The 26,973-nt window shown below is 30.8% G+C and overlaps 1 protein-coding gene across 1 annotated transcript in view; it reads right to left on the bottom strand.

The window, feature by feature from the left end:
- The window catches only part of LOC140452550 (nucleolysin TIAR-like), a 364,201-nt gene that overhangs the window by 63,225 nt on the left and 274,003 nt on the right, over window positions 1-26,973 (bottom strand). The window contains exon 3 of the mRNA XM_072546876.1: window positions 20,723-20,798. Coding sequence (XP_072402977.1) covers window positions 20,723-20,798 — 76 coding nt within the window. The remainder of the gene's footprint in view (window positions 1-20,722; window positions 20,799-26,973) is intronic.

Raw genomic sequence — 26,973 nt, forward strand, 5'->3', positions numbered from 1 at the left:
CTAAATTTTGAGATTTTGTATGAAGCAGTGTAGTCGTTGTGTATAAGGGCACTTCCCACTCCTTTTTCTGATTTGGAGGCATCAGTATAAATATGTTGGTAATTCTGGTACTCATCAATCTTACTGTAAAATTGTTTAACCATAGGTACTCTTGTGTTTAATTGTTTTCAAAAATTTAGAACATTAATATTCAAAAAAGAATTTTACTTTAAAAATGATTAACCATTCCCTGTTGCTAACTTTACAGGACTAAATTCAGTAAACATCTTCTCTAATAGTAAAAACATTCTTGAACCACATGCTTTAAATTGCGTCAAATGATTTATTTGAAAAGAAATTTATAATATATGAAAATGAAATGCGGTAAATTTATTTTAAATTTTAGTAATGCTTATGTTATGATAAATTTCATTTAACTCAATCGTATCACGTATATTAAACACTTAATTCTCCATTGCTTACTACGTAATTGTTCCGAATAAAACATATTACGTACAATGTTCTCAATCAATTTTAGATTTAAATCATACATTTTGGCTTCAAAAATCGTCATCAATAATGTATTACATTAATGAAGAGCTTCGAAACAAGATTGAGTTAGAATCTCCTACAAATTTAACATTTAGATATATTAAGCCTACTATCTAAATGAGCAATAAATTTTTAAGTAAATTTATAATCACTAAATTATTTTAGATTTATTATGCACTATTGGTTCTGGTTTTTTAAAATGTGAGCTATCTTTAGTAAATTGTTTCATACGGAACATAAAAATGGGAATTATCAATCAATTAGTAATAATGACTTTATTTAGACATCATCTTTGATTTTATCGTTATTCGATTTCGGCTTCCCTAATCAAATTTCTCCTTTATTTTATATCTTGCATCATACCGATCTTAAAGCTCTTCACAGACACCATTTCTTCTTATACTCGTTACAACAACTTACTGCGAAGTCAAGCATCCTTTATATATAGTTCTAGAGAACAAGTCCTCTTCTCCTGACGTAATGCTCTTCCATAGATCGATCAGATACATTTATAATTTTAAACTAATATGTTAGCCTTTTTGTTTTTTTGTCCCAGGCCAGGGATCATCCCATTATCTGCTACAGAATTTTGATAGTAAAGCGAATGTGGGTCGGTCGCTTGTCCTTGGCTATCTGACCGACTTCTTCTTCTTTTTTCGGTACCATATTAGGTTTTTGTTGATAATTACTTGATTGAGAAAGAAAGAAAGAAAGAGAGAGAGAGAGAATCAAGTTATTAAGACTAATAATTTAACTGGATACATGAGGTGCAGGTTCAAGGTAGATGGAGTCTTAATGTTTGGTGTGGTATAGTTGATGGAAAGATCGTAGGTCCATATTTCTTTGATAGAACTTTAAATGGCGCAACGTATTTGGATTTTCTGGAAAATCAGTTGCCTGTTTTATTAAAAGATATTTCCTTACAAACAAGAAGAGTTCACTTTTCCACTTTTCTACTTTTCCAGACGAGTTCAAGATTATTTGTATGCAAGTTATCCAAATAAATAGATTGGAAGGGGAAGTATATTTTCATGGCCAGCTAGATCTCCAGACTTAACATGCCTGGACTTTTATCTGTGGGGAAGATTAAAGGACTTAGTGTACTAAACTCGACCAACCACTCGAGACGACATGAAACAGCGCATTATAAACGCAATAAATAGTATATCAACAGCTGAGATTGAAGCAGTTGTTATGTCTACGCGCGAAAGATTACATCTTTGTGTGAAGAACGATGGAAAACAATTTGAACATTTAATTGGACATTAAGTTTTAATGATCGAGATATTTGTATGATCTTTTACATATTTAATTTTAAGTTATAATAAAGGGTGAGTCAATACTATAGGTTACTTTTGTTTATGCGTTTTTATTCATATCTCGAGTTCGACAAAAGCTATTAACATGCGGTTTACGCCATTTTGTTACGAATTTAATCCAATTCCATTATAATTTACAATAAATAGGGGTTTCTATTAAACATTTTGAAGAAAAACAAGCTTTAATTTTTTCTATTCGAAAGTACCCTCTACCCATGACAATTAAAGCTAAATGCAATTGTTTTTTAGTAAATGTAAATTAAATTATCCACACTCTTTCTAATGACACTAATTTCGTTAAAATCGGTTGATTTTAACCAAAGTTATAGATATTTATCCACAAATATTTTCCCACTCTCCCCCACCCTTTATTTGAAAAAATAAAAAAAAGTACTTGAACGGTTTTGTGCGAAATTTAGGCCTCTTTCTAGTTTACTTATTTAACACTTGGTATAGTTGGGCATATTTCACGAGAAACTGGTTTTCAAATTTTTCTTCACAGGTTACGCCCCCTAGCGGTTAACCCAGAAACTTGAAAGTTGTTTCCAGCGATTTCTCTTGGCCACTTTTATTAAGGAATTTTTTCTCCTAAAGATTTAACCTCAATAGTTTCTGATATATAGCCGATAGATCGGCTTATTGGACCACCCGGTACATGACTCATGCTCTTAGATATAAACACCTGACTAATACTGTCCGAAGTTATAAGCAAAGCTGAAAAAGCAACCATTTATAGACTTTTAAAACCACAACAGCAATTAACTTTAATAGAAGATCTTGTACAAAAATGAGTTAATCCAATTCGTCCCATTGCAATGGTGCGATTTCGAACCACTTACTTTGCGATTTTCTCTTAACAGTATTTCGAAATATCCCATTTTTACTGTGTTTTTGATTTATTACTTACTTCTTCTATAAAAAATTACAGCCTAATGGGTATACCTGATGATTCTGAAATTTTACATCTTTTTGTGGAATTTACAATTTAACCGAGGACGAACCTTTTGCCAGGAATAAACAAATGAATATTTTTAATCATTTATCTAAATAAATCCTCTTAAGTTTGTAGGGAAATTTTACTAACCAATTTTTTCGAATTTATTCAGCCCAAATTCGAACTGAATTAGATTTAAACTGAACGAGAGGAAGGTATAGTCTGCACCTTCAGTGTACGCTCCTTCTAATAATAATCATTTAAAATAAAACTTTCTTTACATTGCTCTATTTACACTGCAGAAGCAGTAGATATTAGGAAAGCTCTGGATTAGCTAGAGCAGGAAAAAAGTCAGTTCTTAGCGGACTTAATAATACTGAGTTAAACTATAAGACATGTGAGCTGATATGTGATATTAAACAAAAAGTGAGAAACAAAGATGTAATATTTATTTGGACAAAAGGTCACATCAGAATAAAAGGTAATGAAAGAGTAGACGAGTTTGCCAAGGATTCTATTCATTCTGGTATACAAGAATATATTTACATAGCAACAGATCTGATAAAATTTTATAATTAAAAAATAATTTTTAACTAACAAAACAGATGGAAAATATTGACGGATACATCAAATAATCATTATTACAAGATTCATCCCATGTTACACCTTATCAAAATTACCACACATACTAATATATCCAAACGATCGACAGCAACTCTGACAAGATTAACAACTAGTCACAGTGCTGTTACTGCTCACCTAGCTAGATTAAACATTGTAGAATCAGGAAAGTGCTCATGCGATAATATTTCCCAGTATGATATTAATGACATCCTCTTCGATGTATTAAAAATAAAGCACTTTCAGCTAAAGTTTATAAAAACCAGGTAAAAAGTGATGTGCAACTTCCAATAAACATAAACCACCAACTGTTACTTAATCAGAAATTAATATAATAATATAGGAACTCGTATGTAATCACTTATATGCATAATAAACATTTGTTAAAATCAAGTTTCAATTCTTAAACATAACATAAATCATTCAATAATTTGTGTCGAACGGACTAGTTTCCAAAACAAATACATCAATTTATTTAGCTCCTTTCTCGAGATCATAATCATCACCCAGTCTTCTGCGTCCAAAGTTGAACATAGGCCTCCCCTAATTTCTTCCAGTTCTCTCGGTCTTGAGCTTGGTGCAGCCAATTACCAGCATTTTTTTTTGACGTCGTCTGTCCATCGTGAAGGTGGACTACCTCTGTTTCTTCTATGAGCTCGTGGTCTCCACCATACTGTAATTTTTTGGGTCTACCGCCCATCATTAATTCTAACCACATGGCTCACCTAGTTCCACTTTAGCCTTGCTATGTGCTCTATGATGTCTGTGACGCTTGTCCTTCTTATTTCTTCGTTTCTAACTCTGTCTTTGAAAGTTTATCAAGTAGCGATCATTCCATTCGTCTTTGAGCTACTCGGAGTTTGGTTGCTGTAGCCTGGGTTAAGTAAAGTGTTTTGGCGTAAAGTCATAACTGGAAGCACAACATTGGTCGAACGTCTTTTTTTTCAAATAATTTGCCATATTGCTCTTAAAGATATCTGATAGAGCTCCATAAGCGCCCATGCTAAAGTGGTTCTTCTTTACAGTTCAGCAGTTATCCCTAGCAATTTACATCCCTAGAAATCGACTTTCGGATTTTCACTTTTGTATTTTCACTTCTCGAGATAATTAGATAAATATTCCTGCACAGTTGTGAATTTTCACTCAGACCAGCAGGTTAGTTTGATATGTTGTGCCAAGAAGTTTCAGTTAGTGACTATAATTTTCAAAATATTCCCAAACCAGCAAGAATTGAATGCAAGAATTGGAATTGGAAAAATGGTTTGGAAGAAGCTGTCGACGAAATTCAAAACAATGTGAACAGTAAAGATATTTTTTTTATATATCATTATACATTCATGATATCTATGTTATAGTTTTATGGTATTTGACTTTGATTTTTGATGTAATTGATGCCGTATACATCCTTCCTGCAGTAGATATTGCAGAGACGTTTGAGGTCTACAGAAATACAAATCCTGCAAGTGATTATAACTTATGAGACGAAGAGCTTTTGAAAATAAAAAGACAGCGTCAATTATTATCTAAATCTAGAAACAACTCGCAACGTCCGAAAAGACAGTTCGTATTTTAAAATTTTTCACTTTTTTTTTTATTTTTAAATGCATATTTACAATCTAGTAATAAACAGTACATTGAGAAATTAGTAAATGTGATGACAATATTGGCTTGATCTTCTAGCCAAGTCCTCTTCAATTTTCGTTTCTCTATTGGTGGCTGATATAGTTCACTGATAATTTGGCTGTGGTGCGTTGATTTACGAATTTTGGCCTTCTTGGCTTGAATTCTATATGCTATATCCTGTTGAAGTTGGTAGCTGTGGAATACAATTTTCTTTTTTCTTATATGGCGCTTAGTTTCCCGTACGTTTCTGGATTTCAGGCGTTTATTTTTACTACACTATCTGGGAGTGTTAGTGTATAATAAGTTTATATATATACAAGGATTTCCACAGTTTTCACTGTATTCCTTCACTCAACCGTTTTCTCCAATTTTTCCTGTTTAGCCAGTCCCCTTCCTGTAGGTTTCTTCTACTCATTGCTTCGTCCACCTCGTCTCTGAAAGATCTTCGGGGTCTGCCTCTCTTTCTTCTTCCTATCGGGCTCCACTCTGTTATTCTATTTATCCACCGATTTTGGTCTGCTCTTCTGACATGTCCGTACCATGTTAATCTCTTCTGTTCGATGTAGTCTATTATGTCGGAGTTCATTCCCATTCTCCTCTTAATCTCCATGTTATTTATTCTGTCTCTTCTTGTTACTCTGCAGCTTCTCCTTAGGAATTCCATCTCTGTTGCTCTTATTTTGTTTTTGGTTTTCTTATTTATTGTCCAATTTTCACACCCATAAGTGAGGATACTTCTTGTCATGGTATTATATATTTTTTTCTTTGTTTTCATGCTGATGTTCTTATCCCATAGTACCGGGTTCAATTTTCGTATGCAGTCTCTTGTTTGTCCTAGTCTATTTTTTATCTCTTCCTCCGTTGTTCCTTTGTTTGATATTATGAAACCTAAATACTTATACTTGTCTGTTCCTTTGATTTGTTTACCTTCGTCTATTTCCAGCTGTTTTATTTCTGTATTCTCCGTTGTTAGGTATTCAGTTTTCTTTAGGTTTATTTCCATCCCATTCTTTGTATATTCCTGCTCCAGTTTTCTCATCATAAAACTGAGGTCATCCTCGTCTTGTGCGATCACTATTTGGTCGTCGGCAAAACTTAGCGTATATAGATATTCGTTCCTTACTGGTATACCCATTCCTTCGCACTTTCTTTTCCATGGTTTCAGGGTTTTTTCCAGGAATATTTTGAACAGGGTGGGGGATGTGGAGCAACCCTGTAGTAGTCCCTTTGTTGTCTTAAATGGCCTGCATATTCTATTGCCCGTGTTGATAGCTACTTCGTTATTCTTGTAGAGTGCTTTTACCGCGTTTATTAATCTTCGTGGAACTTCGATGTCTTCCATTGCTTCCCATAGCTTGGTTCTAGGTATTGAGTCATACGTATAATAAGTTTAAGCGGGAGTAATCCTTGTCAGTCAGTTAATGATTGCCATATAGTTGGTCATTCCGTAGACATAGATTGGAGGTGGCCTTTGATTTTTTGATTGAGTATTTGATGTTTGATTATCAGCGTTGTTGTTGACAGTTTGGTTTCCATCGGTCTCTTGTTCTTCTAGAACTTAGAATCTGATGTTTGTTGTGGTTTGTGTATTTTGCTTAGTAAGTCTATTTATTTGTGATTTTTTTTGGTGAGTTTTTGCCACGAGAGAGTTTCATGTTCATTTGTATGACTTTCCATTTTTTCTTCGCTCAATGACTGCTCTGGAGAGTAATTTGGTTTTTGACTGTATGCAGATGTTTTATTTGTTTTAAATGAGTGTATAAGGGTGCTAGATTTGTAATAACTTGAGCCGGTGGAGGTGGTTGTGGCTGAAGGTTGAATCGATTAGCAGAACTCTTAGGAAAGGGTTGTAATTGATTTTGATGGTACTTTGACATATCTACCGATATTTCAGACAACGTTTTTATGTAGCGATTTGATAAAACTTTGGTAAATTAAAATTTGCAAATACTTACCCAAAGGGTAAATGACATACTCATATTTGCAAGTGACATGGAAGATCTACAGTACATAATACAAGTATATAATACAACATGTATACAATGCATATGAAAGGTACGGACTGCAAATGAATCTCAAGAAAACGAAATCAATGATATTCTCAAAAAAACCACAAAATGTCGATAACCTGATCATCAATAATACAACGATCGAATAGTAACAACATAAAAATATTTTGGAACGTGGCTAACCGAAAATGGAGATCAAACAAAAGAAATCAAATCTAGAATAGAAATGGAAAGAAAAACGTTCATAAAATTGAAGAACTTACTTTGCAACCGTAACCTTAATCTAGAGATCCGCACAAGAATGCTACGTTGTTACGTTTTTTCTACTTTACTATACGGCATGGAAGCATGGACAATAAAACAGTCTGAAATCAAAAAATTAAACTCCTTTGAGATGTGGTGCTACAGAAGAATCCACAGAATATCCTGGACTGAAAAAGTAACTAATATAGAGGTGTTACAAAGAATGAAGGAAGAATGTGAAGTCAGAAAAACTGCTAAAATTAGAAAGATTCAATATCTGGGTCATATAATGAGGGGCAAGAAGTACGTATTACTTAGGTTAATTATGCAAGGGAAGATACAAGGGAAGAGAAACCCAGGACGACGCCAAATATCCTGGCTAAGAAATTTAAGAGGTTCGGTTGAAGCTCATTAGAATTATTCAGAAGCGCGGCCAATAAAATTAAAATAGCGATGATGATTTCCAACCTCCGATAGGAGAAGGAACCTGAAGAAGACCCAAAGGATAGATATTGCACTTTCACTTCTAGCACACTTTTACAAATTATTTGGTGATTTCGATAACGTTACGAATAGCTGTTATTAACCGGGTGATGGTTCAACTGCACTTTTCCATTGTCCGCTTGAAAACAGCTAAAGTATTTGCAAAAAGGAACGAGGTGCATAAGATGCAGTTTTTGTTAGAAAAAAGTTTGATTCGATAATTTCTCCTATGTACCTGCGAATTATCCATCAAAAGCAAGATCGTTGTGCAGATTTTATCAGAAACACACAATTTACATGTGTTTTAAATGTAATATTCATCTATATGTATCTTGTTTCAAACAATTTCATGAACTAGCAATAAAACACTGAAAACTTTTGTGTTAAAAACTTCCACAAAATGTATTATAATTTTTATTTGTTTATAGTGTCTTTCCCAAGTGAATAATTTTTGTTATGCCTTTACACTATATAGTTCTGAAGCTATTTTCTTGTGGCATTTTAAATTAATTTCTATTTAAATGGGAATAAGCCACAATTAAAGGTTAAAATACGTTTATTGACGTTTCAGTTTCCACTTCGGAAATCGTTCTCAAAATACAAACATTAGTAAATTAATATAAACTATATAGTCTTTAACTGAACAATTTTGGGAAGTAAGAACTGTTTGTCTCAAGTTGGTCATTCAAAATTGTCTGGGTTTTTTAATTTGTTAATTTTCATAGATTCTAGTAAATATAGCTTAAGGCCTTTATTTTGAATGTGAAGAATTTGAAATTTATCTTATTTAAAATTATATGTTTTGCCAGGGCGGTGCATTTTCACCCCAGTAAATATCGAAATATTGTTAAATTTATCCGACTTCCACAATGTTTAGATGATAGTAGTTAACAAAAAAAACACGTAAGCCTTCATAAAATTAACAGTGATGCATACAAGCATCAGTCGTTTCTCTATAAAAAATCTTCCAATTTTAACGACAAAAACACATTTTTGAAAATCTTTTTCTCATTATTAGAGTTACTGTTTAAATATGGGTTAAGAATGTATCGTTGTGTATAATTTTTCTGCTTAGAACAGTTATGTATAAAGATCATCATAATCTTCTGTCGTTAAAACTGGCTTATAATGCTTTCATAAATCAAATATGAAAGATTTTTTTTCTATTATTAATTATCAAAACAAAATAGTTTGTTTAATTTGTATTTTGAGAGCGACTTTTATCGTGAAAATCGCAATGTCAAATATAAAGTATTTTTAATTATAATCGTGTTTCATTCCCATAAAATATGCTACTTAATGAAATTTTATAGTAATAAAAATAAACATTTTAAAAGTTACCAGTTACTGCAATCATACCGCATTAGTACCATCAAGAATTTATGTAGATATTTATCGTAACAGAATTCCGTAAAGTAGAATAAGCTACGAGCGGGAGTGAAAATCATAAAAATTCCCCGCACAAGACTTATAGCAGTCCATTACGGTTGTGCTGTCCACGACGTTACTCAAATTTGCAAAAAGATATGGCGGATCTTGTGATTTCCCAGTTGGACGATGCATACGCGGAAGATATAGTCAAAATTGTAAAAAAACAGTCTTAGACGCAATTTTAAATTTATTTAGTGATATTTCTTGAGAATTTTTGTTGCTGTAGGTGTTGCTAGTAGCAATTCATATACAGTCATTAATAATAAAAGAGGAGTTATATATTCCAGGGAATTTTTATAAAACAATAAAAATACTTGTCATTTACTTTACTTTACAAAGAAATCTTTAGAGATGGGTCATATTTAGAAAAGAAATTATCCTTACTACATATCCAACAGTATAGAAAAATATAATTAGCAGAAAGTGGAGGAATGGAATTAATCTAAAATCAATGTAATAAAAACACAACAAAATTATGAAGAAATATTATTTGTATGGTACACTTAAATGTAATATTTTTAATGTAAATACAAGTCGTATTTATAATTATTTTCTGGAGTTATTACATCTGTACATTCTGCGTGATTCCAAGAGGCACATAATACACATTTATGCCATAATTATTTGTTTTTTCCTCTTTCTCTACAAATACAACATGTCCCATTAGATGAAGCTGGTTTTTCTAATGGTGATAGACTGAAACTTAATTGAACATCATCTAATTCGCCTTTATCGATAATATCACTGTCTGTTACATTAGAAGACACAGGTGTTAGCTCTTGCTGCACTCTCTTCTTTTGTGTTTGCCTTTAAAAGTTTTTTTTCTGTGTGGTGAGATATCTGGAGATTCTTAATAAAAACAGTTTCAAACAGTTGCCTTTCTTGTTCCTCTTTTCTCTGGAGATTCTCGTCCCTTTATCCTGTTTTTCCTTGGCTTTGTACAATGTTGTCTTTATTGGTGTGTTTATAAGAATTTCCGGCTATTGCTCGTTATTAGATTCTACTTTAATTACTCTACGTATTTCTATTGCTTGTGATATCTTATTTTCTATTTTAATGTTAGGTTTTTAATTCCAATATAGATTGAGAATTATTCGCAGATCTTTTTTATCTATGTCCTTTCTTTCAAGAATGTCTTTTAGCTTATCATGGCGTACTCTGTCAAACGCTTTTTCAAAATCGATAAAACATGCATGTACTTCCTAATTAACGTCTAGGCATCTTTGTGTAAGAACATTCAAACCGAAGAGAGCTTCTCGAGTACACTAATATTTGAATCCAACTTTTGATAAACTCGGTTGTGGATGACTTTTAGAAATATCTGTGTCAATTCCAAAATCTTGATATTATTAGATACTTAGGGTCGGAAAAAAAGAGATCCTACAAAAAATATACTAAAGAAAGCATAGAATCTGCAGTGAGTATTGTTAAGAACGATGGTATAATAGACAAGACGAAAAGCTCAGGTTCTTTCTGAAAAATATTCCCATGAGATTTTTTTGCATATTCACTTTCATGAGATAATTTGGTTAATGCATGGACTATTAGTTGCTCTTTGTCTTTGATAAGTACAGTAAGTTTTCCAACATCTTTACATTTTAAATTATTTACGTGATTTAGTAAAATTGTCCAATTAATGGCAAAAATTTTAGCAGCTCGTTTTACGCTTATAGCTGCTGAAATATACACATTTTTAGTATTAGACACACTAATAATAAACATATTTCAATATAGCGTCATTTATTTGAAGAAAATAAAATTTATACGATTGAGGCAATGAATTATAAATTGTTGGCATTAGATAAGTACAAGAACGTTGTCCAATTGAGTTTTATAAATGGAACTTGCTCCATATTTTGATCTTTGAAACTGGTAGAATGATTATACCAAAAAAAAACGTGGAGAATTACGATTTTCAAAAATATAATATAGATATATATATATATATATATATAAAGGAATTGTGACTGCAAATCTGTCTTATATAGAAAAGTTGTGATTTAAAAAATAATGAAAGTAGGTTGGATACCTATTCTTTCAATTATATATAATTTTGATTATTCGTTTTTGTAAATTTGTTTTGTTGTTTGTAATATTATCTTGTTTATATAATTGTTAGTCGTGGCATCCCTCGCAATAACTCAATACAGTAAACGAGATTTATGCAATATATAATATTATATGTTTAAATAATTTTCATCCAAAACAATACTTAGAAAACCGAATTTATGTAGAAGCAATCGTACCGTATTTGAAACATTGTTATATAGAAATTTCACTGAAGATGGAAATCAATTATCACTCCAAGGTGTTTCTTGACAAAACAATTAATTAATATTTCAATTAGTGTATTGTTATTGATCTAAATACTGAACTATTATATTTGTAGCTTAAAATGACACGTGTAATCTCTTAGAGGGGTAAAATGTGAGCTTTTTCAGTTAAACCAATAATAATCTAGGTTTGAATTCGCCTCAAGTACCAATTTTAAATTTGCCTAACTATCTAAATATAAGTATCTGATTTATAACAATTTCATTATTTCATTTATTAAGACAATTTCTATACCTTCTCGCATCATTCTTGGATAAAAGAGATGACGGCATACGGTTACATTCGACATGGAGACCACTCATAAAGAAAATATCGTCTGCTCCATCGGCTAATCAAAATAATACTGTCAAAAATGTTCGGGCCAATCCCCCGCATCCCCGCGTCTATCACCATTCCAAACTCCACCCAAACTACGTCACTATCGACGGTATAAATGAACCATCCTCTGTTTCCAGTGGCAGTCGTGCATTGGTTAGTGATCAGAGTAGTAGTGTTTGGGGGCTCGGGAGACTGAGGCCTCGAAAGCCCTGAAAAAGACATCAAAGAGAATGTCGAAAGCTCGGCGCAATGATACTAACCGCGGAAATATTTCGGAACATATAAACATATATATATATATATATATATATATATATATATATATATATATATATATATATCGTAATCTGTTTATAATTTACATGCCGATCACCCGAAATATACATTATTAACTGTGTTAGTTTGTAAAATTAGTTTATTTCATTCAGAAGGGCTGCATTAATTGATCTAATTTGGGCAATTTGATAATTAAAATTACCAAGTATAAGTCGGAAAAAAAGAATCACAGTACTTTTCATTGCCATTAATAAATGATAGCTGGAGTAATGTCAACACATTAACGTATCTGTGAGATTAAAGTATATCTTAAAAATATTATGCCAAAATCTTGAAGTACATATTATCCACCATGGAATCTCAAGGAGAAGCATTAGCAAATACTCATAATTAAATATTATAGCAAGAGTTCCATTAGCTCGGCCTTGAGATCTCTCCTTAACGGCGGTAAAAAAACATATAATCATTTTTAAAAGTATATGGAAATCCGGGAGGATGAAGCAACCCAAAAAATTTCGTAAGTTTCGTCGTTTGAAAATATTAGTGTTGAATCGTTCATATTTATGTTTTTATTTTTTTAATATGCTTTTATATTTGCATTAGAATATGATTCGGGAATAATTTTATTAGTATACCTTTACAGTATCATATATTTAATTTTTTGTATATTAAGAAAATAAAAAAATGTTTGGCATCATTCTCTGGCGAATTTAATACATGGCATAGATTGTAAAATAAATTTATTGTGGGGTAATACCCCACTTAGTCTTAGCTTTATGGATTTAGGAGAAGATGTTCGTTTTATATCACAAACAAACCTGCAAAGTATGGGATTGGGGTATTTGCAATGATAGACTCAAGAACATTTTATGTGTCAAATTTAGAAATATATGCAGAAAAGCAGCCAGAGGGACCTTTCGCAATAAGCAATAAAACTGAAGCCTTGGTACTCAGGCTTTGCACTTCAATATTAGGATCAGGTCGCAATTTAACATTTAATAATTGGTTTATCACCATATATATATATATATACAATAGCACTAAAGGCCTTACAGGCCCATGGCTTAAAAAGTTTGTTCTTTCTTCATTTTCGCTTTCCTTTATGTACTGAGATCTTCTCTGGCTCGATATGTGATTTTTCTCCATTCTTTCTTGTTATTCATTTTTCTTTTCTGGCCTTCTAGTCCAATTTCTTCCATATCTTTTTCTACCTCCTGATTCCATCTATTTTTTGGCCTTCCTTTTCTCTTTTTTAAAGTTATAGTGTAGTTCAGTACCCTTTTTGGAGTCCTCGTGTTCGACATCCTTTCTAGGTGACCTCTCCATCTTAGTCTCTGTGCCTTTATGACTCCTATTATGTTAGGTTGATTATATAATTTCTTTAACTCATCATTTGATCTTTTTATCCATAAACCGTCCCTTATTATTCCTCCATATAGCGTCCTCAGGATTTTTCTTTCCCATATCTCCAGTAAATTTTGTTCATTTTTTGTGATTGTCCATGTCTCACTGCAGTACGTTACTATTGGTTGTATAGTTGTTTTGTATAACTGTATTTTTGCCTTTTTTGATAAAAACTTGCTTTTCAACATTCCACTAAGAGCATGTACACTTCTATTGCCTACCATTATTCTAGCTTGTATTTCTTCTTTAATGTTAGGTTTGCGTGATATTATTGTACCTAGGTATGTAAATCTTTCTACCATTTCGAATTCGTATGATAATCTTTCTTCTACTTCTACTTTAAACTTTTGTCCATCCCTGAACTGATCATCTGTCCACTGCATACATTTTATTTTAGTTTCATTTATTTAAAGTCCCATTTTTTTTGCTGCTTTTACTATTCTCTGTACTATCTCCTGTAGCTCTTTTTTTCCTCTTGCCAGCAACACTATAACATCCGCAAATGCCAAAACTTGGTGTCTTTTATGATATAGGAGTCCTTCTCTATTGATTTTCGCTTCTCGCATTATTTTTTCTAGGCATAAATTGAAGAGTAATGATGAAAAAGGATCGCCCTATCTTAATCCTTCGTTTACTATAAATTTGTCCGATACATGATTGTTTACTTTGACTCTGTTTTCTGTATTCTCTAAAGTAAGATGTATCATGTTACGCAACTTTCTGCTAACTCCCAGTTCCTCAAGGGTCTCTTTTAATTCCTTCCTTTTTATTCTATCGTATGCTTGCTGGAAGTCGATGAATAGCGCTATCGTTGGTAAGTTGTGTTCATAGCTTTCTGCTTGTAATTCTCTGATTATGAATACTTGGTCCGTTGTGTTTCTCCCTCGTCTAAATCCGCACTGATATTCGCCTATTATATTTTTAACTTCTTTTTCTAGCTTATCTTTTATGGATTTTGATAGGATTTTATATACGGTATTTAGTAACGCTACTCCTCTGTAATTACTGCATTCTGTTTTATCTCCTTTTTTGTGTAATGGGCAAATAATGGCTTCCTTCCAATCTTCTGGTATTCGTACTTTTATCCATATCTCCTTTATGATCTTGTATATCCAATTATTTAGCAGTTTTCCACCATATTTCATCATCTCTGCTGTTATGTTATCGCTTCCAGGGGATTTGTTGTTTTTCAGATTTTTTATGATTTCCTCGATTTGTTCTTTGCTTGGTGAATTATCTTCTATGTCTTCTAAGTGTTCGATTCTTGCTTCTGCTTCCATACATTCTCTTTGGTTTGACTTATTATTGCCATTTAGTAATTTATCAAAATACTCTTTCCATCTTTCGGCTATTTCTGCTTCCCCGCTTATATTATTTCCTGCTTTGTTTTTAACGAATATGGGTTTTTGTTGGAAACCTTTTTTTTTATTTCTAGCACTTTGATATAGGTTTTTTATTTTTTTATTTCTGTAATTCTCTTCTTTTAGGTTTACCACCATACCTCTCGTTTATAAACTTCTAGAAGACCATAACATAACTGTAGTTGCTACCATCAGAAAAAAACACAAAAGAAATTCCACCGGAATTTTTAAACGGTAAATTACGACCAGTGAATTCTTCAATATTTGGTTTTGGGAAAAATATTACCTCAGTATCACATATTCCAAAAAAAGGCAAAGTAGTTCTTGTTGTCTCCTCCCTACACACAGATGATGGAATTAATTTCGAAACTGGTGAAAAAATAAACCTAAAATTATCACATTTTACAACATCACAAAAGGTGGTGTAGATTGTGCTGATCAAAAATCAGCTGCCTTTAAATTTAGCAGGAACACCAGAAGATGGCCTATGGTAATATTATATAATATAATAGACATTTCCGCCATCAATGGACATGTAGTTTACAACGCAAACAATCCCGACGAAAATTTGGAAAATTATCTCAAAAATGTTGGTCTTGATTTAGTTAAAGAAAGCATTAATTCTCGAGCGAAAAACATGCACTTAAAACGAGAAACGCGTGCTATTGCTCAGCGTTTAACGAGTACAGAATGGCCATACGACAATCAACTGACGGGGTACAACATGGAAGATGCTACTACTGTCGAAATCGGAAAACAAGATATTGCAAAAAATGTGGAAAATGGCTTTGCCTGGAACATGTACATGTGTCAAGATTGTGTTACACAAAATTTTAAAGTTTGAGAAATATTTGCAAAAATTTACCATTGTTGTCTTTTTTTGAGGTTTGCTTGTATTAATTCCAAATAAAGAATTGTTTTATTTAAATTAATAAAATATGTTTTATGTTATAAAAGAAGGTAGACAATAAAAATGGTATCATAAAAAATTGTTTTTTTTTTTCATTTTTGATAAAATATTTAAATACATAATGTGTGTCTCTTAGACACCACCCGGCCTTTGGTGTAACACAAATTCACCCGTGCCGTGAAGGGTTAAGTTTAAATTAATACTCTAAATGTGTTTATTTCAATTAAAATACGAAAGGACTTATTTTTTACACGTAAGTCTTTACACTCTTTGAATAAATGGTTTTGAAACAAATTTTGAAAAGAATCTTTTTGTACTTTACAAGAAAAATTAATAGTGACTATTATATATTTATATAAATAATATTCATTGGTCCACAAAACTATTTCGAAATAATAGTACAATTCAACTTTTTTATGACAAAATTTAACAAATTGTATTTTTCCGGAAGGTGAAAATAGTACAGTTCCTATTATTTTATCGAATAGTCGCAATTTATAAACCGAACTATGCTGTTGTAAATTTTTTCACCGCGCTCCAATGTGATTTTCCATTCCCAAAAAATATTGAACTGAAGACAGACGGTATTTTACGAGTACCATCACTTTAACGGGTAATATCTGTTTACTTCTTTTCGGTATATACCATCTATAAAGTGGTTCATAAAATATTAATATTCCTTAATAATCTGTTCCATTTTCAGCTCTTAATGTTAATAGAGAACGAAAATATGATTGAAATTAAACATTACCGTTGGTCTTTTTTTTTTAAATTATGTTGTGTCACCATCTTTTAAATGGGCCTATTTAGTTAGTTAGTATAATTGTTTATAAGCTAAAATGGCAGTTCTTTTTCAAACGGTTTTTTTATTAAAAATTTTGAAAAAATGTAGTAAACTTTTTAAGATCTACAACTATTACTTGAACCATTTTTCTTGAATATATATATATATATATATATATATATATATATATATATATATATATATATATATATATATATATATATATATATAGTAAACTCTTAAATATTGGGGAAATCTGCAAGAAAGACTCTAATGAGTATCAATTGTTTCGCCGAACGTTTTCGCCAAGGAGAATTAATTTGGCTTCTTCAGGGCTGAAAGAAAAAAAATTATAATTAGCTACCATATATTATCTATTAAAAACATTATTGATCTTACCGTAACTTAGAATTGTAGAGTTAGAATGTTAAAAAACTTAGCTAGTAACCACAAAGTAGTGTTTTTTGTTACTATGTGCAAAAAAAGTTTTTTTTAACGTTGGAAATGTATGGTAGCTTTGAACTTAAAACGCAAAGGTTTACCCAAGGTTAATCGAAAAACCCAATATAACTACATTTAAAAGGAGGTAATTCTTTGAATTGTCGGCAATAACTAAATTTTTTGATTGTTCGAAAGTTTAAATGTGAGGTTCTGTTTTACCAGAACGCATGTGTTGCCAATTCAAGTAGTTCTTTTAAATCTTTATGTCGTTAGGGGTCATTGGTAAAACCGAATGAAGTTAAATCCCAGTATAGGGAAATATTATTTTAGATTTTCTTAATTGAAATTTTTTTTTTAATTATATTATATTGTTCATGTATTATTATAATAATATCTTATTGAGATGTATCTAAGAAAAGCAAGGGAATGTTATCTTTTTTAGTTAATGAAAATTATTATTAAAGTAGGTTAGTTGTTAATGGATATATCAGTCAAGTTAGTTATCTGTGATGTTGTATTGTTCTTGGTATCTGATTTAAGTAAGAAGTGGTATATATCGCTTAGTTTCTTAACGTCACTCTTAACATTGATGGAGAAATCGTTAAGGAAAATATAAGACATTTCAATGAACTCTCTTTTAGATTTATTGTTCTCACGATGGAGAATTGTAGTGTTAGTATAGTCCATGAGATGACTAGTGGAATGGATATGTTTGGCTAATGCACAGCAGCGGTCAGGGTGAAGTCGAGAATCACTTTTGTGTAGTGTAATACGTGATTTCAATAATTGAGATGTTTGGCCGATGTAGGAATTGCTGCAAGAGAGGCATGGAATGTTGTAGACAATGTTACTAAGCCTATCTATGGGAGTCTTATCTTTTATCTTAGAATAAAGATTATTAATTGTTAGGGCTGATCTACAAGCCACATTAAGTTTAATGTTGTTATAATTAAACTACATTACATTACAATTACTACTATTACATTGAAAAATCAATGGTAAGACACTATGGGGCAATGCTGTGTGTAAGAGAAGACTAGAATGGTACGATCATATAAGCTGAATGCCAAGTAGAAGTTTTATTTAAAAATCCTTTATAAAAGATATATAATTAAAAAATCGGTTTGGGCTACATCACAACAGAACGTTTTCGGACTAACTACTCCATCATCAGTACATTTACCAGGTATACATGAGACAAGCTACTAAATATGTAGGTAAAAACCTTTAAAATATTACAATTTTTTTATTTATAAGATCTTTGTTAAAAACTTGGTGTGATGTTAAATTTATTAACAGATACCCATGGCATGGCAACATAAGACTACCAATAATGTTGCTAAGCCTGAAACGATGTCTTTGGATGGGCTTTAGATGGCAACAAATAGAGACGGGAAACTTTTCCCCACTAAGAAGGCGATCAGTAGGATAACCACAAAAACGATGGAATGACAACTTACTGGAGTAATATTAAAAAACAGAGCGTCATGTATGCACAAACATAAGAAAAAGAATAAGAAGAAGCTGTATGTCAAAAATCCTGTCTCTGACTTAAATCACATATTCTTAAAGAACCAAAAATATACTACAAAAAATAATTAATTTTGTAAGTCTACCGATTGATATATTTACTTTGTTAGTTCAACAAGAGAATTATTTACATAAGCTCCAAAAACAAAAATACACTTATAAAAGAATGGAATTAAATAATGTCACGTTTATTGGAAAAATGCTGTAGCCAGTAGACATAATATAATCCACTTAGTTTACACAAATATTTCATTTTATCGTCATCTCTTTTACGAATGTATTCAGGTTCATTAATATGCTTTTTTGTGTTTGAAAAGCCTAGACTATCGATATTAATATCGCTCGAGTTCTAGAGAATATCCCTATATTTCGATGGAATTAAATACGTTTTCCTTTTAATAAAAGGAAAAGGTCAAATAAAGAAAATTTTTACAGTGCAGATAAAATTAAAATCAAATTACCCTGTTTGAGGTACTTGGAAATGGCCATTTTAAAACCCAAATTTCTGTTACCTGCTGAACCCTTACGACCGAATTTAATTACCTGGGCTGTATACTTAATGTGTACCTATTCCCCTACAAGTTTTAGTTTACCATTAGTCTTTTTGAGTGAATATGTGGTATCAGTAAGTTTGTGTTCATTGTCGGCAGTATTTAATAACACAATAAATGAGGGGGTTAGAGGCCAAGGGGTCCAAGTCTCAATATATGAGTTTCGAAAAAATTGACATGAAACTTGGCTTATTTTTTGTAGAATTATATACACATATTTGTTTATAAAACTGCTATAATGTTTTTTTTCGTAGGTTTTTACATACTATTTAACTAATTTGGAGGTATTCAATCTTCGTATCAGATTCGAATCGAATTGCATTTCAAAATATTTCTTTACAAATGCTTAGTAATGTAAGCAACTCTTTCAATGACCGCTTTCAAGTATGCATAGATGTTTTGGGAAGTCATTTTGAACACCTTAATTAAGTAAGATAAGTTAAAATTACTTTTGTTTTTTATTTTTCTGTGTTGTTATTTTTTTTTTATAATTTTCAGTCATTTATTTTTTATAAATTTTATTTGAAATACCTAAATTGTTTTCTTTTTGTGTCGTTATTTCGTTACTGCATTGATAAACAATAATGTCAAACTGTCAGTTTCTGACAAATCAATCATGGCCAACTCACAATAATTATTGGTAAACGTTAAAATATCTACCAAATTAATACTTTGATGGAAAAATAAAAATATCTAGAAAACTGATAACTTTAGGTATAGGGAGCACTTCATAAAATTCGAAGTACGATATTAGTACTTTTTGATAGTGATATAAAATACAGGGTGTTCTATTTAAAATTACCAAGAAAATAATGTACTTGCATTTTGACTTACCCTGTATTTGATTTAATAAATATTATGAAAACATCTAAGTTTTATAATTTTTAACAATTATTAAAAAACTATGGTTGCAATAGATCAATGTTCCTATACTCCTTTTTAATTATACAGGGAGTTAAAGTTAATACGATTTTCAGGTAATATTGGTTATAACTTTTTAAATACTCCTTATAACATAGTAAAACTTTACATTGTGCAAAACCTTACAAGTGAAGCAGATTTCAAATTAAAAATAAAATACAGGGTGTTCCATTTAAAAAAACCTTTGGTTTTGTTTGGTCTGCCACCATCTTATGGAACAACCTGTAGATTGTAACTAATTATAAAATATGGATTTTAAAGCTGCCTACAATTTGTGTCAATAACTTTTTTTGTAATTTTTACTATAACAGATCTACTGAGCTTCCTCACACTAATCAATCACCCTGTATGTACACAAATCCATTATATATATAAAATATAAAATAAATATATATATGTATATATATATATATATATATATATATATATATATATATAGTGTAATCATTAAACACTCGCTATTAACCTTTTACGGTTGATGCGGAGTTTTGTGAATAAAAAAGATCCATTCGTAGGTGAATTATGCGTGCTTATAATGTTTTTTGTTACATTAATGTTTCCATAAACTAGAAGGGAAAGTTAAAAAAACTAAGCATAATTGTAATAAGAAAATCATTATAGGACATTATATTGCAAACTATAAATAAAAAACTATTGAGTTACTTTATTTAGATTAATATGTTTAATATCACACTTACCGCCTTTTTAATAAACGAAACAAATCCATATCCCTTCGACTTCAAGGTTTGTGGATCTCTAACCACTCGACAATCCCTGTAATAAAAATTATATGAATGTAACAAAATTGTAAAACTGTTGAAATTATGCAGATTATGTAAACTGTTATTAAAAGCCACTAAATATGGCATTTATAGAGTTTCAGAGTGGTTAAGTTGACGTAAATTATCATGGCTTATTAAAGATCTTTATAAACGAGAAAACGTAAAACTCCGTACATAAAGTATCTAATGTACAGTGTGAATAAAAGATATGGACAGTAAAAATAATATGTTTTATCCATGTACCAACATTTTTATGTTTATTGCTTGTTTGTGAACTAAATTAAAAAAAAAATTATTTACAAATCAGTAATTTTCGTAAATATAAGATTCAAAATAAATATGTAGTCTAGTTGAAAAGGAGTCTAAAAATTTTATGTATTTTGACACTCACTGAATCCGAATCTTCAACATGGTAATCCGAATTTTTGGGTAGGCATTTGCTATTAACAATTTAATTATTTAAATGCTTTCATGAACTCGTTATAAAAGCGTTAAAACTAATTTTCCTGAATAATTGTTTATTCCTTAAAAAAAAAACTAATCAAACAAACTTTAAATAATTAAAATCGGTCTGTTAAAAGCCAAGATATTGCAAATTTATTATTAAAGAGTAACAAATTATCGACTAAATAAGACATTTTGGCTTATAACTTGGCTTTTTCTCAACGTAAAAACATTTAAGGGATCTTATTTTACAGCTATGATTATAAGATTTCAAATGAAATTTGAAAAATTAAATTTGATCAAATCATACCAGTTTAAAATAAAAAATTTAGGTGTAAAAAACAATCTAATTTGTTTATAACGATTTTTTGTTATAAACATAAAAGAATCGCAACAAGCTTGTAGAAACAGAAATAATACATGTCCTAGAATAGACAATATCCACTACTCAATGATTACGGAGATTACAGTTTAAACTAAGCATCACAAGATATTTACAACAATATATATATATATATATATATATATATATATATATATATATATATATATATATATGTATATATTTTTCAAATTATTTTTCGACCGTACTGTTTTAAATATTGATTTATAGTATCAGCAATCGGTCAGGAAATAAAACTCTATTTGTTCAGTCTCAATATTTCGTCACGATTTTGTGACTTCTTCAGGAGAAAACTGTAAATTTATTAGAATAATTGATTATTATATGTAAACAAAGTGAATATTTTAATAGTTACAACTATAAGAATAAAAATTTAAATTTTTTAGCATATCTAAATAAATGACATATTTGTTTGATTTTATCAAACATTGAGTTATGGTAACCGCAATATTTTATAGAGTGAATTCCCATTGTACAATTTTTAGTGAGTCGGTTAAAATAAACAATTACTATGACACTATTATCCATATTATAAAGTGGAAAGATGAAATTAATAGTACAGAATTGAGAAAGAATCAGAAACACGATAAATTGATCTATAAAATGTAATTGATGGTATGTAGTCAGTTATTGCAATACTGATATTTAGGAATGTAATAAAATTATAGGTACAGTTACTAGAGAATTACTAAGTTTGTGTTTAAATGATAAGATCTATTATATTATATATATATCTACTGCAACATACTAAACAATATATAATATGATAGATCTTAACATTTAACCCTTAACTACTGACGTGGATGTTTCAGGACGTAGACTCTGACATGCGGTATGTCATACCGTTGCCTATTCTCCTTTGTTTTTAATATGAATTTATCTTATATCACTGTATTGGTTTTTTATATCAACTACGGAATGATTCTTCACATTACTGTAGCATAATGTACTGCTACAAGTAAAATAAACTTTACTTTTTTAAGAATATTATGAATGCATGCATAATATTTAAAAAAATGGTAGACGTTACTACAAAATCGTTTATAAACTAAATTACAAGAAAAATTGATTACTTGTGACTAACAAATGGTAAAATAATGTTAAAAGAAACAGACTAATGATTTAAATTTAATGAGAAACTAAAATACAAAATTCTGACAATAGCCAAAAATTACAATAAAATAACTAGTCATTTTGCGCGCAAGGTCCGCAATTTTTCTTTGCACACTGGTTTTCCACAAGAAAAGCACACATAAAAAGTCTTTCGCATTAATGCACTTGGGCATAAGTAACACGTCTTTTTTTTTCTCAAGCCTTTCTTCAAAATCTGCTTCTTTTGGCGTTTTTGTCCTAGTATTCGTTCAATACCACATAATAATTATTCTCTCGGGATTCTGGGATTTTCGAGTCTTATTTGTAGATGAGGTAAAACTAATTGTTTCGCCAACTCCTTTGTGTAGTTTAGCCTTTCCATATTATCTGCTTGTAGTGATTGGTACACAACATGCGAATTAACAGCAGCTATATCAATGATGCGGTAAAAAATAGTAATGATGCCATCGGCGAGAACGACGTTTTACAGAATATTTGGCACACTTGGCATCTAAAGTATCGACACCTCCTTTCGTACGATTATAATGAGCTATAATTTCTGGTTTTCCAGTAATCTGATCCGTGCCTTTTGAATGGTGCATCGAAGAAATAAGTAAAACAGCCCTCGATTTTTTTGGCACATGGGAAATTAGGGATAAACTTTTCGTAAATCCGTAAGTAGTTGAATTTACTTGCCTACATCGGTGTGGCTAGAATTTCCGTTTATTTTTCTTGAGGGTTCCCACATACGTTGACTTCTTTACTTTTAACTGCTTTACTAATTCTATAGAACTAAACCAATTAGCAGCTGTGATATTACGGTTAGTTCCATAAATAGGTTTAGCAAGCCGAAGAACAGATTGAGTTGGTGTATTCATCTTCTTTTCTTCCCCAGATAACCCAGTTTCGTCAGTGTCCTTGCCTCCATATATATAGGCATTGTATAAGTAACTTGTTCGTGCATCAGTCAGGCACATTATTTTAATGCCATATTTTACAGACTTATTAGGCATATACATTTTAAACCTACACCTTCCCCTAAAGCCGACCAACATTTCATCAATACAAATAAATGTGCCTACGGAATACAGTTTTTGACAATTTGATATGAATATATTAAATATGTTACTAATGGCTGATGTTGGATCTATCTTTTTTCTTTCTTCTCTATCCAGACGGTTATAAAAACGTAAACATTTTAGAAATATTGCAAATCCTTCTTTTGACATAACACATCTGAATATATCTCTACCAGTGCCATCTGTAGCAAATATAGAATTTATATCTTCGTCATTGGATTTGAAAGCTGATGAGTATAAAAGCAATCCCAAAAAGGCTTTTAGTTCTATTTCATCAATTTCATTTAGTTCTGGTCTATTCATTCTTTTATCGTTTTCACGAATTGCACGTAATTTATTATTTGTCCATTCACGTATTTCTTGTATTATATCCTAGAAATAAGAAAATTAAAAAAAAAATGATGAAGTTTCGTTTCTTACATCTCTGGACCGCACAGCTGGTACTTTTGTTACAAGGTTGTGTAACAGAGTTCTTACATTTTTCGAGGGTGCTGTACCATTATCATTTAAATGATATTCGTCTTCAGAACTTTCCGACTGCTCACTTCCGGTGTCGTGTGAACTTTCAATACATACTTCTTCGCTTGCATCGTCAACATCACTATCATTAAAATATTCTAAATCACTAGGTACTTCGTCAGCCCATTGAGATAAAACAGCCTCAAAATAATCTGAAAGCTTTACAGTTTTGCGGCTAAATTTAGAACAACTGGATGAACTTGCTGCCATACTAACAGCAAAAGAATACACTACACTGCTTTTAACTATAGAAACGTAAATACTGACATGCGGTACTTAAAACCGCAAGAAAACTTTATGTCAACGTAGCTCAAAGACTAAACGTACTAAAACTACAGCAGTTGAGAGCAGGTACAATTAAACCCCACTTGAAGGTACACAGATGGTGTTCTGAGAATCTTTTATAAAACACGTTTTACAACAAAATATATTTTCGGCTCGGTATGGCATACCGCACGTCAGTGGTTAAGGGTTAAACACAAACTTAGTAATTCTCTAGTAACTGTACCTATAATTTTATTACATTCCTAAATATCAGTATTGCAATAACTGACTACATACCATCAATTACATTTTATAGATCAATTTATCGTGTTCCTGATTCTTTCTCAATTCTGTACTATTAATTTCATCTTTCCACTTTATAATATGGATAATAGTGTCATAGTAATTGTTTATTTTAACCGACTCACTAAAAATTGTACAATGGGAATTCACTCTATAAAATATTGCGGTTACCATAACTCCTAAATAAAATCAAACAAATATGTCATTTATTTAGATATGCTAAAAAAATTTAAATTTTTATTCTTATAGTTGTAAGTATTAAAATATTCACTTTGTTTACATATAATAATCAATTATTCTAATAAATTTACAGTTTTCTCCTGAAGAAGTCACAAAATAGTGACGAAATATTGAGACAACAAATAGAGTTTTATTTCCTGACCGATTGCTGATACTATAAATCAATATATATATAAATCAATATATATATATATATATATATATATATATATATATATATATATATATATATATATACACACACAAACAAGTCAAAGGTACTAGACGACTGGAAAATATATTTAATAATATCTATTTGTAAACTTATTAAAGCTAGAGAACAGTTTTCAGCATCTAATCCCATTTAATAACGAGTTTCACAGAAATGACACCCTTCCCTATAATTGTGATTAAAAGCTACTAGAATTACATATCCTTTAAGATTATCTTAATACTGAACCACATAAGTACATTAAATATAAACGCGTATTAAGTAAAAATTATAAGAATATGGCCCGAGTCAGATTGTTTTTACACAGATGGATGTAAATTTGATGAGTCTACTCGATGCGCTTTTTACCTTTCAAGTGAAAATATATCCTAAAAATTCAATTTTCCAACTCAAGTGTTTATTTACACTGCTGAGTTTTGAGGTATATTAATAGCCATTATAAGACTAAGTTTATTACATTAAAAGATAGCAAAAGTTTGGCAAACACAATAATACAAACTAAATTATCAAGCTCTTTATCAGTAGTGATTATAAAAAAATTATAGGCGGTCCAGTTACTTAGGAATAAAGGTAAACAAATTTGTTTGGTTTGGATCAAGGCTCATTGGGAAATGAAATAATAAAATAGGAAAGAGCACACTGTTCAAGAATGGCCAGACCAAAAGATATTTTGGAGTGGGATGTATGGTGTCGGAGAAAGTAAACAAGACACTTTTCAATTAATATCAGATCAAATATGTTACTTAAGGGTAAGAGAAAAATATATAAATATAAGTATTATTAATGTACATGCGCCCACTGAAGATAAAGGTTTAGAAACCAAAACAGAGTTCTACGAAAAGCTAAGCACCCTAATAGGGAATATATAGAAATATAATATAAAAATAATCATTGGTGACATGAATGCGAAAGTGGAAAAGAAGGAAATATATAGAAGAATAACAGGGAAATGAAGTTTACATAAGGAATCATATGAAAATGGAAAAAAAATAATAGAATTTGCTACAGAGAACAAAATGAAGATAGTAACCATAAAAAATACGGAAAAAGAAGGAAACGAGATAGACAAAAGATTATTGAAAGAAAGCAGAGCGATAGGGTCATTAAATTCAATACTGAAAGCAAAAAATGATGTGTCAAGAATAGCTAAACTGCAAGTCTACGAGACAGAAATGAGACCCACAGTGATGTATGACAGCGAAACGTGGATTATGATCCAGTAGAAATAAAAGAAAGTAGAGATATAAAAAAAAAGATGCTCGGAAAAATCTTCGGAGGAATAAAGATGACAAAGAATACTTGAAGAAGAAGGAAAAATTAAGAAATAATGGGGATGTACAGCAAACCAATAATTACGACAAAAATACAACCCCAAAGAGCTAGATGACTTGATCACATTATACGAATGCCAAGGAATCGAAATAATAAAACAATACTGAAGGAGCGAGAAATGGGAAAAAAGAAAAGGACATCACAGGAAGAAATTGTTGGAAGCAGTAAAGCAATACTTGTCAGAAATACGCGTAAGAGATTAGAGAGAGAAAGCAAGCAATCGACAAAAATTGATAAAAATAACCCAGTTTTTGGAAGCCAGGGGCCTACAAGGAATATA

This window comes from Diabrotica undecimpunctata, chromosome 10, assembly GCF_040954645.1.
Source record: "Diabrotica undecimpunctata isolate CICGRU chromosome 10, icDiaUnde3, whole genome shotgun sequence".
Lineage (NCBI taxonomy): Eukaryota > Metazoa > Arthropoda > Insecta > Coleoptera > Chrysomelidae > Diabrotica > Diabrotica undecimpunctata.